At 40.9% G+C, this 19,223-nt stretch overlaps 1 protein-coding gene across 1 annotated transcript in view; it reads left to right on the top strand.

Annotated features, from left to right (window-relative positions):
* The window catches only part of veph1 (ventricular zone expressed PH domain-containing 1), a gene marked incomplete at both ends in the record, with an annotated part of 65,402 nt that overhangs the window by 27,620 nt on the left and 18,559 nt on the right, over nt 1-19,223 (top strand). Inside the window, 5 exons of the mRNA XM_083886915.1 lie at nt 5,612-5,835; nt 7,590-7,802; nt 9,130-9,509; nt 12,279-12,418; nt 12,758-12,892. Coding sequence (XP_083743041.1) covers nt 5,612-5,835; nt 7,590-7,802; nt 9,130-9,509; nt 12,279-12,418; nt 12,758-12,892 — 1,092 coding nt within the window. The remainder of the gene's footprint in view (nt 1-5,611; nt 5,836-7,589; nt 7,803-9,129; nt 9,510-12,278; nt 12,419-12,757; nt 12,893-19,223) is intronic.

Here is a 19,223-nt window from a genome sequence, read left to right as displayed (position 1 = left end):
ACGGAATATAAAACACAGAAACAAGGTAAATAAAATATATATACGTACATGTATATATATACTAAAACTGCCAAATCTTATACATGGTCAGGAAACGTGAAGGAGAAGTAGTGGGTTTTTCGTCTTGAAGCCACCACAGCAAAGTCTCCCTGGTGTTTTAATCTTAACCTAGGAACCACGAGAAGAGATGTTTCTGATCGTGACAGTGAACATGGATGTAAGAGATCACTGAGGTTAGATGGGGTTAGACCATTCAAGGCTTTATAAATAAAAAGCAGAACTATTGGAATTAATTCTAAAATAGACTGGGAGGCACCGTTATTAGATATTCATCACTCTTAGGATCGACAATATGCACATTGGTTGACACGTTTTCCCTCGTTCTACATACATCATCCAGATCCTTTATCTGATTGGCTGTAGGTCCATCTAATTGCACACAGAGGCATTGTGATCTATATCTGTTGGTCACACTTCCTGGATGTGGGAGGTAACTACACCCTCGTCCAGACTCATACTCAATCTCAAATGAGAGTGAGATGCAGTGTCATAGCAGCTTTATGTTGTGCAGCATTTATTATGTGTTTCAGGTATTTACTACTTATATGACCACAACTCCCATTGCAACTCATACATTACTCAACACTCAAGAGAAATAAAGCCAACATTAGATTAAATAAAGCTGACTTTGTCCTGTGAGCCTCACTCTGGCCAAACTCCAGGCTGTCCTGCAGACTTGACTCATTATCCCCTAATTACCCTTCTCTTGTAGTCAGAAGTGTTTCAGTGACTGTGACAGGAACCCTCTGCTCAAACGCTTGAGCTGCTAAGTACAGGTTAATTAGCGCAATGGCTTGAGCAAACCGCAACGGTGGCATCGCTGTGGGAATTGTGTGTGAGTGACACGGGCTGAGGTTCTTCAGAAAACACGCGATCATACGGGGGGGATGAGGCAGTGAATCCTGTCTCTGTGGCAGATCTTCTTACTTTCTCTGAGGATGAAAATAAACTTGACCTGAGCCCTTTTGAAGGCTGGTTGGCTCACAACCTCAGCACAGATCCAAGTATATCAACAACTATTTCATGCATGTCCATGAGATTTTGCATCACACAGAGAGAGAGAGAGAGAGAGAGAAGTGCAGTGTTTTTTTTCATCAGTTTCTGTCAGTTAAAGCACTCTCGTACACACCCATGCGAGTTTAGAGCATGAGACAAACGGGTTAACTGATGTTGTACAGACATAAAATGGAATACATGATTTGCAATGACAGGAACAGATGAAGTCACAGATTATACAGACCCTCTGAGGTGTGTGTGTGTGTGTGTGTGTGTGTGTGTAGCAGGACACAGCTGAGGGTTCCCACTCTCAATTCCTCGGGGTCCATTTAAGGCAGTGTAACAACAATTTTGGGAAATTCACCAAAGGGGAAAAATACATCATCTGTCTGTAAATAAGATGCACCCCCCCCCCCCCCACACACACACACAAATGTATATGTATATACATACAGACAGAAATCATGGATCTGGAAACCATAATATAGTTTTCTATTACTCCATGGCAACCTTTCTTCCAAAAGTTCCCATGCTCCTCAATCTTCTTGTCGAAAAACCTGCCAATCCAGCTTAGAAACACACACACACATGCATGAGCACAATTGGTCGAACCATAGTGTCCTGTCTTTCTTCACATTGGAACTATTTGATAAATAAGCCGTGTTTTTCTGGGAAATGCCCCTGCAGAGGCCTCCTGGTGATGGCAGTGGAGAACGCCTCCTGTGGGCTTGTGTTTGTGCCCCCCACACACACATGCATACACACTTGATTCTAACAGGATTGCACAACCCCCTCTCTCTCTCTCTGGCTTCCTTCACCTCCTTAAGGAAGTTAGTCTATATTGTTTCTGATTGTTCATGACACAGTTCTAACTTAGATCTGATGATCTACAGTTCGGCCCATAAATATTTGGACATCGACACAGTTCTCTTTATTTTGGCTCTATACACCACAACACTGGATTTGAAATGAAATGATGTGCTTTAACTGCACACTTTCAGCTTTAATTTGAGGGTATTTACATCCAAATCAAGTGAACGGTGTAGGAATTACAACACTTTCTATATGTGCCTCCCACTTTTTAGGGGACCAAAAGTAATTGGACAATTGACTGAAAAGCTATTTCATGTTTCATATTTCAATTGTGGGCTATTTCCTCATTATTTCATCTTCAATGACACAGGTAAAAGTTCTGGAGTTGATTCCAGGAGTGACATTTGCATTTTGAATCTGTTGCTGTTAACTTTCTATATGAGATCCAAGGAGCTGTCACTGTCAGTGAAGCAAGCCATCATTAGGCTGAAAAATCAAAACAAACCCATCAGAGAAATAGCAAAAACATTAGATGCGGCCAAATCAACTGTTTGGAACATTCTTAAAAAGAAAGAACGCACCAGTGAGCTCAGCAACACCAAAGGACCTGGAATACCACGGAAAAACCACTGTGGTGGACGACAGAAGAATTATTTTCCTGGTGAAGAAAAACCCCTTCACAACAGTTGGCCAGATCAGAAACTCTCTCCAGGAGGTCGGTGTTTGTGTTTCAAAGTCAACAATCAAAAGAAGACTTCACCAGAGTGAATACAGAGGGTTCACCACAAGATGCAAACCATTGGTGAGCCTCAAAAACAGGAAGACGAGATTAGAATTTGCCAAACAACACCTAAAAAAGCTGTTATAATTCTGGAAGAACATCCTCTGGACAGATGAGACCAAGATCAACTTGTACCAACGTGATGGGAAGAGAAGAGTGTGGAGAAGGAAAGGAACTGCTCATGATCCACAACATACCACCTCATCAGTGAAGCATGGTGGTGGTAGTGTCATGGTGTGGGCATGTATGGCTGCTTATGGGACTGGTTCCCTTGTGTTTATTGATGATGTAACTGCTGACAAAAGCAGCAGGATGAATTCTGAAGTGTTTCCAGCAATATTATCTGCTCATATTCAGCTAAATGCTTCAGAAATGGGACGGAGCTTCACAGTGCAGATGGACAATGACCCAAAGCAAATGGCAAAAGCCACCAAAGAGTTTTTTAAGGCAAATGTGGAATGTTATCAATCAATCACCTGACCTGAATCTGATTGAGCATGCATTTCACTTGTTGAAGACCAAACTGAAGGGAAAATTCCCCAAGAACAAGCAGGAACTGAAGACCGTGTCAGTAGAGGTGTCCTGAGTGTACCCCGCCTATCACCCTATGTCAGTTGAGATAGGCACAGCACCCCCTGTGATCCTCCTGTGGAGGATAAAGCAGTAGATAATGGATTGATGGATGATGGATGTATGTTTTTGTTCTTATCCACTGTCAGATGAATAATACACCCAAACACCTCTACCTGTCATCTTCACCACAAATTATAAAGCCTCATAAACTGGGGAGCCTCCAAAACACATAAATGTTAGTTGTGACAACGATCCAAGCACGTATTACACAACTCCGTCGGGATGCTTCTGTTTTTAACCACCAATCAGTTTGAATAAATGTTCCCCGTAGTTTTTCACAAGGCATCAAAGGATGGATTTCAGTTTGCAGTGATGTAAGGCTGCTCACATTGAATTGTGACGTCAATACATAGTTGGAAAACAATAGAGCGCTTCACTTGGTGCCAACCGGGGTGTCACAAGAGAGATTAAGCACAATGAAAAGATAAAGAGGAGGGGGGATTTGAACACCATCCAGAAGATGATTCAATTAAATAGATAAATGTTTTAATATCAGGTTTTATCATTATAATGGGAGGTGTGATGTTTTTGTACTGAGGGGATATCATTTCTGCTTCAATTTGCTTAAATCATCTCACACATCCAAGGAGAAAATGAACAAGAAATTCAAAGAAATTATATCTCCGACGAGTATTGTCGCTACTGATTTCCGTGAAAGAAAGCACACAGCTGTGAATTCAGCCGTATCTCAACGGGTCTCGTCAGGATGTGAATTGGTGGTTGAGAGTTTTGAGAGATCAGCGAGTCTAAGAATGACATGTTGGTGAGGAGCAGAGGCATGGTGACAATAGACCAATGCAGTGTTTTCTTCATTTATCATTCATTTATTGAAACAGATATCTCTATCATACAGGCACATGTGCTACTGCCAGATGGGACCGGCTCCCATTGTTGTGTGAATTATGATTATGAAGTAATTAGAAATGAATGGGCCAAATTGTGTCGGTCTCAGCGGAAATGTGTGTGTTTGTGTATTTCCCCATACATAAACGTGCACATTATTTCAATATCTGTCTGGTCAGAGCAGTAAATCGGTTGGATCGCTGCCCCACTGCTCTGTTTTGTTTGGAAAACAACAAAACACATAATTAGCTGCAACAGTTCATATTCTCATAAACTTCCTGGTATTTTCACTACTTTGCAAGATTGTATATTCATTATTCAGCAATGAGTCAAAAAAAAAGTGTTTAGGACATCAATCAAAGCCAAGTCTCACTTCCAGAGTGTATGATGAAAATTCTGCTAATGCTGTAATGTTTTAGTGAGCCGAGTCGTTAATAAGTAAAATCATCACAACAATAAAAGCCTGAACTGTGGGGTTCCACAAACCTCTTAATCATGTTTACATCAAAACAGTCACGTTCTGCCTTTCCTGGCACCTTTAGTCATATAAATTAAGTTTCCTGCAGAGAGACCTTGTGAAACATGCCATAACTGTGCAGTAACTGCATTCTTCTCTCCTCATTACAAGGTGTCCTTAAGCACTGCACACTCAGGTTAGCTGTGTCCATCTTTCTGCTCCCCCATCAATCCATCATAGTTTGTCTCTCACTCAGTGAAGCACAGGAAGCACTTTAAAGATGTCATTTTTTACAGGGTTAAAAGAGGGTCCTTTTTCTTTTTTTCTGTGCACAGGTGAGACCTTTTTGGCTCTGGGTCTGCCCTGGAATGCTGCAAGTGAACCTTTTTCCATTTGCATTTACAATTTTTGTATCGACTGATTTACACCCTTTTAAATCACGTCTGTCACTTGTTAAGTAACGGAGAATGTAATGTGATCAGAATGTAATTTGGCTCATGAAGGATTGCACTTTCAATAGTGATTAAATAATAGTACATGTTTCAGTTACATGACCATATTAGTTATGGTTATTGCTTATTTCAGGAAGCTGGATATGTCAAAGAGATGTTTGAATCTGCCTTGGACAAATATGCTCAAGAGAGAGTTGGATACTGGATACAGTTTAAAATATTTTAAATATGGAGTGTGTGTATGTACCAATGGGGAGGTAATGTCATTTGGAAAAAGAAGTTTAGCGGAAGGCCAGCTGCATGTGTTCGTATTTACTTTGTCATGATTTAAATGCAAAAGAAGGTTCAACAAATCCCCCAAAATGCCGACAAATGTAAAGCCAGTGTGGGTAATGTGACCAAATATTCACTCATTCATCATCGGAAGATGTAGTGAAACAAAAGTCCCATTTTCCGTCCACAACATTAGAGATAACCACTCAACTGTATGGTTTCATCTGTTCTTTATCTTTACTGTTGATATCAGGATCACGTCACTGTCGTTGACTCATTGACTCTATTGTGTCCTTTCTCCAGGCTCATGCTCACAGCTCGCTGGTCTTCCTGGTGTCACTGCTGGGCAGCATGGAGCACAGCTTACACCACACCCTGCTGCTGGAGATCCGTGCTCTGACTGACCGTTACCCGTTATTACTGGGAGGCTGTGGGAAAGACATTTACAGGATGAGCAACTCCTTTACAGCCATAGCCAAGCTCATGGGTAGAAGGCTGGAAGAGAGCTCGGCCACTGCACGCTGCAGGTTGGAAAAGTCCTGCTGACCTGAGTAACAGGCGTTACGTGCATCCTCTTGATAATGTTCATGTCATACAAAGTGCAGCCAAAAATGGTGCATTACATCATTATCACTTGAGCAATATAAGTCGGCCATGACATACACTGCTCTGCTGACCCTGATAGCCAGCTCTAGCACCAAGCATTAGGCCCGCCCACTGTCAAGTGGTTCAATATGTAGGGTCTTACAGCTGGAAGGTCAGGGGTTTGATATCCATCTCCTGTGTCCAATGGGTCCTCAGGCAAGACACTTAACTCCCAGCGACAGTTCAGTCAGTGTGTGAATGATATATAGTAGAACAGAATGGAGGAAAGCACTTAAATTAAGACTGTAGATATATATTGTTTTTAAGTTTGAAATAGGCTAATTCCAAACCCAAAGCTGACTCCAAAAGAAATAAAGATCGTTCAAGCTTGTTGTTAAAACTCTATACGGACATCTATACAGCCTTTATTCAGTTCCGTCTTCAGAAGATGTTGTTCTTCATCCTTCTTTGTCATCATAGACAGTCATGACTCACTGAGTGCTCACCATTACTTCATAAGTGCCTGTGTGGAATTGCTGAGTGAATAGGTTGAATTCAGATGTTTAAATTATTACTTTGGCTCACACGTTCCGACAAACTGCGCGAAGCATTGAGGCACCTCAGGGAATCACGAGCACTGCTGACACGTTATTGCTCATATATTTCCTTAATATGATACCCGAGATTTAGTTTAATGATGACAAAGCACGTTGCACAATTTCAAGATTATTTCAACACAGATTGCAACCAGCAACAGAGCTTTCCTTTGAAAAGTGACTGATTTATCTGCAAGCCTCATCGAGCCGTGACGAGTTTGGAGACACTGAAGACAATAGACCATAGCAATCCACACATTAAACAGATTTTTTTTTTTAAATGCTAAAACCTAATAAACCGACTTCTCCCATAAATAATTCCTAATTCCCAATAAGTCTGTGTCATGGAATGTGCTTGAAAAACAGTATGGATGCACAACACATAAAACAGCATATGTATGTGCTTGTGTGAGTGTGTGCTTTCATGAAATTTGCGTGTTAATGTGCATAAGTTGAATGGGAGTCATCTGCCTGTAGTGTGGGAATGAAACACACATTTCTCTCTAAAATAAGAACAGTATGTGCAGGATTGGAGGCTTCCAGAGGCTTTGCTTGGGGTCTACTGGAAGAAAGATGGAGAGAGTGGGGGCTTGAGAGAGAGGCAGCCTATTGGTGAATGAGAAGGGGGTGAGGAGCACGGGGATTCAAAACCTGGAGAAAAACAAACAGCAACGGGAAACGTTATAGAACAAATTCTCCTCAGAGGGGGGAAAGAAAAAAACGGATGCAAAAAGAGAGAGGGCGGGATTAGATTTAGCCAGCGAGAGAGAAAAAAGACCCTGAAATAGAGTCACCGTTGTGAGAAAATGTTTATTACAGAACAGTTAACTGGAATCAAATTGAAATCCAAATGTAATCTTCATGCCAAATTCTACCTCCGTTACCAACAACCATATTTCCATCCATAGTACCACTTTTATTATTATTGTCTATGTATAACCGTAATACTGCTGTTGGTGTGTCACATAACATCGATTGCACATCTGTCCTGCTAGAAGAATCCTTCCTCTATGGCTCAACATGTTTGCCATGTTAAAATATTCTAAGTACATGTACAGATTGTAAAACCAGTCACCAAATTTTCATTTCATCTGTTACAGGATGGATGAGCCGAGCCCATCATCTCCCTGTGCATCTGTCCCTGGAGGAGGAGAAGAGGGAAGTGAAAAAGGACGGGGGTCAGTACAACAACTTCAGGTGAAGATCCAGGCCATTGAGGAGAAAACGGGGGGCGAGAAGGTGGAGGAGGACTCTCCTGCCTGCCTGAGACGCTACAGCCCAAGCCAAGCTGTCAGAGTGGAGAGCTCCAACAGGTCAGCTCAGTTGGTTTGTTCCATTAACTTAACGAGTAAATACACATACAACTTTCTTATATTTAAGTATTGTTTGGCATTTAGGTCTTTATTTTGATAGACAGTGTGAAATGAGACAAGGAACAGTGATGCAGATTTGGGGAGAGACGTCCAGTAAATGGTTCATCTGGCTGGGAGTCGAGCCAGTGACCAGCTGCTCAACACAAAGGAGCTTTAACTAACTTGTTTGTGGAATGACCTGGACATTTCTTTGTTTTGTTTTTTTTAAAAGGGAAGAGATTGTTATTACTGTCATTGTATAACTCTGTTCATTTTATTGCTTTAATTAACAAGAGATCTGATCCAAGATGACATTATTCCATCTGCTTATGTACAGAGAGCCTACAGCTATTGTGCTGTAATAATAATAATATTTAACATTTTAATCAAGTACAGTGGGCTAAACAAGTGTTCCAGCATCCAGATCATCGTTAAATAAATCTCTGACTAACAATACAATGATTCTAACATTCCTTAACCTTAAATGGAAAAGATAGACAATAGTTATATTACAGTGTAAATATAGGCTGAAGTGCACTGCTTAACTTTTCCTTGCACAAAGCTGCTTATACTATGTAACCATGTCCATACCATGTCTGCAAACATATGGAACTGGTATCTATTATTAGATTTGGAAGCATGTTCTTAGTTTAAGGAGTTACGGTAGTTTCTTGGACTGCATCGATGTAGCAAGTTTAACTTGGACGTGACTTGATTGTATGTTTGAGTGTAAGTTCTGATAAAGGCAACACAGACCTTAGTAGTTCAGTAACTGAAGTCGAAACATGGCTCGTGGCCACAGTTCTGCTGAAGTTGAGCCATTTTTCCTGTTTAAATTTTGTTATCTTAATCACCCAGTGTGTAATGTTTCAGAAGGTTTATTGGCATAAACTGAACGTCCTTCCCATAAGTCTGTTAGTATATGCGCATAAACACTGTTAAAATAAAAATGGTTTGGTTTTTGTAGCCTTAGAATTAGACTTGTATATGCAGAGGCTACCATTTTTGCACTGCCATGTTTGTGGAGCAGCCCAAACAGACAAACTAGCTCGAACTTGCCTTTCAGGTTTCTAAGCAGAAGCTTACGACACACACACGAAAAACGAACAACAAACCGTAGTTCCTTGAGTTTCTTGGGAAAGGGAAAGTCAGCGGTCATAGGTTTTTGGGTCAGTATTTTTTCCACAAGATCTAGAAACCAAACCAACCCTGAACTTAGTAATGTAAGGTGTTGAACACAAGAAAAGGAGTAAAACAGACTGGACTGACTTCTTTATTTCTCTCTCAGGTCAAAGAGCCCGACTCTCCACGCTGTGCGCTCGCACTACATCAACTCGGACAGTGTGGAGGACGGTGATGGAGTGGAGCTAATTCCAGACAACATCTCCTCCAACACTTTACCTAATCAGCAGCCAGAAAACCAGAAAGCACCGCCAAGCGACAGGAAAAGGACCAGCGATGGCTCCTCGCTGCCTGTCACTGCTGCCCTGGACAGAGCGGTAAGAGAGGCAGGTAGAGGTGACGGCAAAGAGAAGGACGACGCTAAAAAGGAGCAGGACGAAGCCGACAGACTTTTCGTCCATTTAAGAGACAATATGGAAACAATCAGAGACTTCTGTAAAGACATGGTGAAGCAGATCCCAGTCCCAGATCAGTGTGTGATAGAAGGTAATGTAATCGTCTATGTCAGTCACCACTGCTATTGTTTTGATGACAGCGTTAATGGCTTATATAGGATGTTATGTTAAGAACTTTGCATACCTTGTGGGTGTTGTTAAGTCCAATATAAAGTTCAGATCATGTGACCTGCTTGGTGTGATATCGAGTCTTAACATCAACATTTCAAGCCTTAAGGCACTGATCAAAAAGCTTTATCGAGCTTTGTTAGAACATGGCTGAACTGCAGACAAGTAAGAAAGGATGAACTATAATGTGAGTGAAACCCCATGTGACGTGTTTGTTAATGGAAACATTAATGGAGGTATAGAGTCAAAGAATGTGGAGTCATTGTATTCAGTTACATCTACACAACATAACCAGGTCTAAGTAGAAACAGATGAATGTGATGCAACTGTGTGTGTGTACGTGTGTGTGTGTGTGTGTGGGTACAGTTTTGTGAGCATGCACTCACAGTTTCATACCGTACTTTTCAACAGTGTGTGCAGAGTAGAGACAGCAATGAAATCAAAACCATTTGTCTCTTAATGAATCCAATCCATTGTCTACAATTTAATCCACTTTTGCATTTCACCTCTTATCCTTCTCATTCTCAGGGACTGGATATTTTACTTTCAATCATGTCTCATGTTTTTGTTTCTCAATTTCATTTTGCTTCAGTCGAGTTAAGTCTTCATTACCATCTTTTAGCAGCGCCTGTCAACACATATTTAACTTTGCGTTTTTAATTTACTTGATGCAGCCCCTCCCAAACTAATAAGTACTTGTGTGTTGTAATAACCACTCTGCTAAACTTCACTTACATGAGACACACAATTAAGAATTTAATGTTGTGAATGTACAGTGAAGCAGAAACATTATTGATAACAAAAAATACACTAAGCTGGGTAACAAGAACTGTTACACAAGTGTCCACACAAACACACACACTTCTACCTGTTGCTTCCTAATGTGAATACAATTCAAGGCAAATAGAATATGATGATACATCCTCAGCTACATGATGTCATCACGCTGCTGGCTGATTACACATAAACTGCTGACCCTCCCTCTCTTGGATTATTATGAACAGTCCACATACACATGCATACAACTGCAAATACACACACACACGTCAACATAGAGTGTCATTAGTTTTTGTATATGAACAAATTATCTTTGACATAGAACACACGTGCTTACGAGTGAAAATAATACTGTGACATAGTAATGTTTGTCACATCCCTAGTGTTCGCTTCATTATTCAACTCCTGCCTCAGAAGAGGAAGGTACAGATCTTTTAGAATATCATACTCAGAGTTTTATTACCACTCACACTGCCTGTTGAGAGCTACTGCTTAAATATGTCATGGAACCACTTAGGCATTTAAGATAATTTGTAGGAAAACAAATTATGGTCGAGTTTTGCTGCAAATTACTTCTGCTGCCTGCAGTTAGGATTCATTTAAATTTGGAGCAGATTTTTGCAATTTTCAAAGCAGAAGATGAGTGCCAGGTGAAGAGTGTGGTTGCTTTTTTGGCAAAGAGACATTTTGACAGCCTCTGGCTGGTAAATACCTCGAGTGGAATTGGATGGAAACAGCTAGAATCGGCTCAACTAAGACCAGGCTGCAATGACTGAAGCTCTAGGGGTGTATGGGCAAAGACAAAGATAATAATTTTTTATTTTTTTTATATCAAAGCAAATACGTTGAAATGTGATTCACAGTCCGATTACTCCTGCATGTATACACTTAGTCGGACTGGAGTCGGACTTGGCTAAAATTTCGTAGTAGAAGACGACAACGTGTAAACTGCACTACTGTTGCCGGATATCTTACAGTGACAGCTTCTTTCTTCGGACAGCATAGCAACCACTACCAGAGCCATGTTTGATCTCATTTGTATCATGATTGACACGTGCAGCAGGTTCAAAACATACAGAACCACAGCACGACCCATCTCACTGTCTATCTCGTCTTTCACTGGAAACTGATTCAATGCACTCTACAGCTAATAGAGAGATACAGTGCCACCTATGGCAGAGTCATATGTACATGGCCAATGAATGAATTTTCTCCTCAGCATGTATACTTGGCAAGTTATCCGACTGCCATGTCCCAGAAGATCTCGTTCACATGTAAGTCTGATGCCATGGCGTTTGTATTTATGAATATGAGCCTTCCAATCTGGTCTGTATTAAATTGGAGTTCCGTCGTAAATCAAAAATGTTGCTGGTGTAAACATCGACGAGGTTGTTTGTGTACACTGTGTCACTCTCTGTGGTTTGAGTCATGTTCTACTTTGCCCAAAAGTGAAAACACTCGTTACCTCAAGCAGACTCGGAACACGGAATAAGTGTTATTAAGATTTTATTTATAACTTTGTTTTGCCAATATGAAATTCAATAATTATATAAGTGGGAAGGGAATACTAAAATGAAGCTCTCGGAAAGTAGATCCTTTATTTTATTTTGAACTCCATCCCAATGTCGCAGATGATTTCAATGTGGAGCACCGCAACTGTTCACTGACTTCTGCTCCTTGGCAGAGAGGTGGAGGTCTGTGGGGGGTGTTAGTGGGAAGAGAAGCCCTTTACAAGATGCATTGCCCTTGTATGCTATGAATCAGCCTCTAAATATGTTTCCAGTATTGCACAAGTCCATATGTGAGACACAAGGAAGCATGCAAAGAGAGAGAGAGCTGAGAGAGGCTGAACGTCAGCTTTGCATCTCAGCGGTATTTTAATCATTTTCACTTATCTGTTTGTTTTGTGTGTCAGATATAAACCGAGGCTGCGTGGCCAAGCTGTCGTTCTCATGTCCTCAGAAGGGACACTACTGCCTGTATGCCAAGTCCTGTTTCAGCCTGACCAGCAGACAGCCTCACCTGTGGATTCACATGATGCTGCTGCATCTGCAGGTGCGTCCAGACATTCTGCTTCCAAAAGATAAAAAATGGAATCTGCAACTGTCACAGAGTTTCACTTTGAAGCATTATAACACTCCACACTGGCTCCTGAGCCATGACTGTCAGGGATTATTGCAGTGAATCAATCCTCCAAAGGAGACCTTTGTTATAACTGAACATTCCTGGCATTTAATAAATGTCCTGGAATGTAAGACGTGGTTTTGTAGGTCAAACAAAACCGACGTTTGTTTGCCAAACTTCTTTCTCCATCTTTCACTCATTTCTGTTCGCACAGTATCATATTTATGTTTTATTTATATTTTAATCATTTGTTTTCCCCCTCTCAACCAGAGCAAGTCCAGTGTCCCCCTGTGCACCCGGGACGAGTGTGTCCAAAGACTGGCTTCTCTTTGGGAGAAGACGAAGCTAAAAGGAGCACACAGTTTTCCCATGGCTATGACACAGCACACCACCCCACACAGGAAGGTACTGGACCAGTGTGTGTGTGTGTGTGTGTGTGTCTGCACACGTGTGTGTGTGTTTGTCCAGGATGAGAGGATGAAGTCATGATGAGTGAAAAACAGAACATTTAGGATAGGAAAGTGTCAAAGTTCAATATGGTCTGACATTTTTGTATACAAGCCTCCGAAGACACTGTGCGTGTGTGTGTGTGTGTGTGTGTGTGTGTGTGTGTGTGTGTGTGTGTGTGTGTGTGTGTAACGGAGTAATTAACAGATTGGGTGAAGAAGACAAAAGCAAGGTGTGAATTTATATGTGGTTCCATCATGTGCTTATTTCTTTTTTGCCTTTGTTTTTGTAAGTGCGTGGATGTGGGTGGTGCTTTCCCCTTAATGTGACACGCTAAGTGTTTCCTAGGAAGTAATTAGACCTGCAAAGATAATACAGCTGTTGTTTGTCTTTCTCTAAAAAAAGGTTGTACAGTGTCTGCAGTGAAATGGACCAGCTATGGTTACCATATGGAACCTGAAAAACAAACACACATTCAGTCTCATTCATGTAAAACCAAACACATGTTTTAGAAGGAGGATGAGACGTGTCTGTGTCCCTCTCTACAGTGTATGCATGCAGACACTTTTTTTTTTAAAGTCACCATTGAAGTTACACATCCTGCTAATCTCACCGTAAAACACTTGACTGTTTTCTTTGCCACATATGTTTAAAAACAGCATTTTGAAGTTCTTTCATCGCTGTTTTTTATTTGCTGCTGCTTTATTTTATTTCAAATCACTTCTCTTCCCTCTTGTGGATTACTTCACAAAGTCACATTTCACAGTACAGTCCTACTACTTTCCCATTTAAGTGTGTTTTTATTTGTGAAGCCCATGCAGGAAGTCGTGAAGTTTAAAACAGCAGATATATGGATGTTACTTTGCTGCATAAAACTGAGCATCAACCATGTGCTTTGCCAGTGTAGAGTTACTCTTAATGTCTCTTTTTTTTTCCTTATTAAATGAGCTCAGTCTGGATTTTCATGAAGCACTAAAAAAAAACCCATTGAAAGAAGGAGATGAGATTTAACAGGAGAGAGGTCGCAACCTTTACCGCCATCCGCATGCACTGCATTTCCTCTCTGCTCTCTCTCTCTCCATCAAACCTACAGGTTCACCCCTGTCACCGTCAGCCAATCAGAAACACATGTAGTGGAAGACGGGGAGAGAAAAGATGTGAAAGCTGTTACATATATATGAGACTGAAAGGTTACCAATTATATCTGTACTGACAGGGAGATTTAAGGGCAGACTAAAGGACTTTATGAGGCTTCAGTGGTTTAAGAGAGACTTGTGTTTTCTCTGAGAAGTCAGTTTAGTAGTTTTACGGCACAGGAATAATAGAAAGCTGATGTGAGAGAGATAAGAGTGATGGAGTAGGAAGGGAATACAAGAATGTGGACAAAATTGGTGATAAAGATGAAAAAAAAAAATTTTTTTAAAAACAGATAAAGAGTGTTATAGATAAAAGAAAGAATTGGAAAGATCAAATCTGGAGGACAGCAAGCACACAGAACATGTCAATGTAAAGATTGTGACAATGCAGGATAATGTGAGCGTTGACTCAAAGTAACTCGCAGAAAAGAGGATGTAGTGCGAGGGAAGAGGAAGTGAGAAAGGAAAAAGAGGAAAGATGTGGCTTGAGATAGGATGAGAAGTGGAAGTCTGAGACTGAGGAGATACTTAAACTAGCATTGTTTTTACCTTTTTCCCCCCCTTTGATTGTCCATAGTGAGATCATATGTTGACACAAGTATGGGGGAGATAAAGTCTGATAGAAGAAGAAGAAGAGGAGGAAGGAGGAAGGACAGCTGAAAACCAAGAGATAAAATTTAACTAAAGGCAGAGCTGCAGCTTAGATTAGATTAAGAATTTTCAGGCAAGATGGAGAGTTATATATATACCCAATTCCCACTGGTCATAAACATGTTTAATTTCGTGTTTCACAGGTTTTCACCAGGAGGATCAGGTTTCACTCCTGAGTCATATGACAATATGTGCAATACATGGTGGTTTTTAAATCAGCTTTGGCTCTGATCCAGGTGAACACATTTGAAGCCGGCCACTGATTGGTCAGAACGTCGTTCGACACAAGAACCAAGCCGAACAGTAGATCATTAACAATCATAAAAATGTGGGTTACAATTACCAGGGAAATGTCTAAAATCTCAATATTTAACAGAGGAGTCTGGTGTATTTAGAGACATCGCTGCTGATCCAGCGGCGTCACAAACCCTGCTGCTGCGCTGCAGTCATGGAGGAATACTGAAGAAATCTTTTAAATGACCTGATTTTATGTCAGTTTCATGCAGCCGTGCAGTGATGACTCCGCCCACGTTGAGTAGGTACTACTTTGTAGTGGAAAACCAACCTAAACCGTGCCGAGGCAACCTGGGACCATAGGTGGAAAAAGGGTATTCATTACTTCTTCATCTGTTCTATTTTTGAGCAGTTATCTTCCAGCTGTTAGTGTTAATGTTCGTAGAAAATCCGTACTTTTTAAATCTTTGGACAACGCCTTTATTTCATCTATTAGATCATCTTTACAACTGCTTTAAAGAGAGACCAAAGTAAAAGATGCACAATAGTAACCACAGTAAAATGATCACTGATGGCTTCAACAAGGTTTCCACTGGCATTTCGCATAGTGGTGAAAGCACTGAACTTTGGTGTGGTCAAAAGCCTTGTCTTTTTAAACAGGGCTAGGCTTTGACACATGACATTTCTCACGCTGAGAAGTGATAAAACTCACCACACAGAAATTAGTAATCTATGAATTGATGATGCTAAGGCAGATTGTTCTGCGTAGTCCATTCATACAGCTGTCTTGAATTAGTAACCTGTCAGCCAAGTCTTTCTTGTTGCCGTGTAATGTCTGAAAATAAGTTTTCTGAAAACAGGTTTCTGATGGGATGGAAGTGAAAGAGCACGGTCAGGTCATCACTTCAATTATAATCACTTCATTTATTATAATAGCTGCTTATTTAAGTCTAAGTTTGAAGGTTAAAGAGTATGACCTTGATGTCTGCATGTCTTTTTTGTTCTGAAAGGCAAAAGAAAGGTTCAAAGATTCAGTGGAATTTGTCCTGGTAAGCTACACATGTGCTTACATATGGGTCGTATTCAGGGATTTGCCAAAATGACCCATAGTTACAAGTTTTAGTTGTAGGGCTTTCACACCGGCATGGCTCTGTTCTGGTTCCCGAACCAAGTTTGTACCAACCAATAACAGGTTTGGAACCCGGAAAAGTTTGTTCTCGTGGGAACCAAGAAATACCTGGTTCTTCAATGTGAACCGTGACATCACCAGTGGGTGTGTCATATTCTGGGTTGTGAAGTCAAGCAGAGAGTAGAGGAAGTATTCAGATTTTGCCGGTGTTGTGTTTACTTCCACCTGAATAACGCGGATTAACGTCGTCCCACTTTGGTTCCTCTTAAACTGGTGTAAACAGGGGATGTAACCAAGGTTCTGAGGATCCAGAACGGCACCAGAGCCAGAACCAGAACTGTTCCTGTCTGAAAGCACTATTGGAGGACTTGTTGGTTTAGTTTCCAGCCTGTCAGCGACTTCACCGTTCACGCAGTTGACACAGTGGTGAAGAGAAAAACAAACACACAACAAAAAACCAACCACTGTCAATGGAAATGAGTTAGTTTAGTTAGTTAATCCTGGGTAAACCCAACTAATTTTATTGTGAAAGAGGCTAAAGTTGATGGAAAGAATAAGTTGAAGGAATGAAAGCTTTTAAAGCATCACATTCATTCACGTATGCCCTGAAAGACAAACAAAACGGGCATGAATAAATAAACACTGTGTCTGGTTTATCGTTTTCATCCATCTCCTCTCCACTTCTTATCCACTCACCTTTCTCCTGGCCCACACTCCTTCCTGGCTCTCCTCCTCATCCTGCCTCCACCCCCCACTGGCTTTCTCCCTTTGGTTTGAAAAAGTCTAAACCAAACTCTAGAATATATTTGTTTTCATACTGCATCAACATTGTATCAAGTACTTTAAAACAAATCAAAAGGAAACAACATGCAAAGTAAATTGTTACTCTTAATGCCTAAAATGAGGTCTTCTATTTGTAAATGGAATTTAAAAATTAAATATCTCCAAAAGGTCATATTTAATACTGAATAATAACTGCATTTGCAAACTGCCTGCAATCAGAATATGTCATGAGCAGTTACAGCCGCATCTTGTTCAAGTTATAATTAGTGATGGAGAGAGTTGCAAAAAGGAAAAAAAAGGGGGTGTTTACTGAAAAGGAAGAGGGGGTTACATGAGGATAGACAGATTAAATTCAGACGCACATAATCCAGCCTTTGTTTCTTTGTGTCTTTACTGAATCGACTGCTCTGGTCCTGATAAATCCGATATGGGCTTGTGTTTTGTTCACGTCGGCCCTGTTACTCTGCTGCTGCACACTGTCACTCTAAACATGGCTTATTCAAACCATATACGAGTCATTTAGCCTGTGCATTATGGGCTGTCAGCTGTGGGTTACACTGTGGTGATGAACCTGGCACCACACAGACTCTGGCTAGATTGTTTTCTGGTAATAGAAACAAATGTGTTATCTTTCTCATTTTTCTTAGATTTGAGCTCTGCATATAAGGTTCTTCGGCTTGTCCTCACAAGAGAACCCTTTTGGGCTCCAGGTGGAAGCTTTATAAAAAGGTTCCACCTGGAATCCATTTGGAGGGTTCCACCAAGAACCCTTTATTCAGGAAGGGGGTTTTAAAGGGTTTTCTGGATCAAAATGGTTCTTACTGGAAGCATTAGTGTTACCAAGAACCCTTAACAAACCCTTTATTTGGGGAAAGGGTTTTTCAGAAGCAGATGGTTCCAGGTAGAACCTCGGCCCTTTTAGAAGGACCCTTTAGGAACCCTTATTTCTAAGAGTGTAGATGAGTCACATGAGCTTTGCTTTGTCACGAGAAAACAATGTTAACCAACCGTTCCTTTTGGTTTTTTATTGTCACTGTCACTGTATGATATTAAATTATTCACTTAGGAATTGTTGGGACCTGTTCCACTTCTTTTTGGACTCAAGAGCAATTTAACTTTAACATCCTCCTCCTCCTCTTCCTTGCATAAACTTCAGACACCGATATAGCGAAAATTAGATTAAGATGGAGCGAGCGATAAGGTGCATTAGAGGAAGAAGCTACATAGATGAAGTCTTGGAAAGAAATCCACTAGATAGGAACAGTGGACTGACAGAGGGTGAGATTGTAGAAGATTGTAGAAGTGGATCCAAGTGCAGAAGGAGATTGTGCAAGGGAGGCAGTAAAGGTGAGTGCTAGGACAAAAGATTTTCCTCCAAGTACCACCAGAGGAAGCGTGCGTGCCACTGGTGGTGCATGTATCACAGTTTGAGAACCATGGCTCTAGGGAGTATGTGCAGGTGAGAAGGGTAGGAGGGAAACTCTTCACATACAGCCATAACATAATCCTCTCATCCTTCATCACGCTACAGCAAAACGATAACCAGAAATCACAAAAAGGTGACATAATTTGTTCCTTTGGAATGCAGTAAATGAAACGTGACATCGTGTTAGAAGATGTGAGGGTTATTATAGAGAGCTGTTGTGTCGATTGCTTATTTCACTCATGATGTGCGTTGACCTCTGTATAAAAACCTCCATATGGGCATGATAACAAGGTCAAAACCTGATTTCCATTGGAAGGGGGTCCTTAATGTTCATGTAAACCCACAGATGGCTGTCTGTCACAGCCACACATGGTCCTCGTTTATCCGTTTACACAAGCAAAGCCCTTTCACATCAATAATTCCAAGTTGTAACAACACAAAATAAGCTCTGATGTATGGATTCATCTGAATTCTCTGACAATCATTCAACGTGCGCTGAAATGTTGCTTTTTAAGTCCACGACTCGGGGGTTCCACAGGGGAATACGCTCTTCAGAAACAGCTTTCACATTTACATCCGAGCTCATTAATATCAAAGGCTGAAGGAACACGAGTCAAAAGGTCAAACACACCAGTAGCTCAGCCATTACAGCTACCTGTTTTTCACAACATTCATTTAGATCCTGCCCCCTCACGCCCCTTTCACATGAGAAATGGTGCTTTTGAACTTCAGTGGATCATCAGAAAAAGTCAAAGGACGACAGCAAAGTCAGAATTCTGTTTTTAAACTGCAGATCACATGACAGAAAATCACAGTATGAAGACACATAGATAAACTCGTGTCAATACACTGTAGATGCTCAGAGCGATAAAACCTTCTCGTTTTCATGAAGACTAATGACAGTAATCCATCATCATCATCATCTTACCA

This window comes from Microchirus variegatus, assembly GCF_963457635.1.
Source record: "Microchirus variegatus genome assembly, chromosome: 3".
NCBI lineage: Eukaryota > Metazoa > Chordata > Actinopteri > Pleuronectiformes > Soleidae > Microchirus > Microchirus variegatus.
This window is presented reverse-complemented; position numbering and strand designations above follow the sequence as displayed.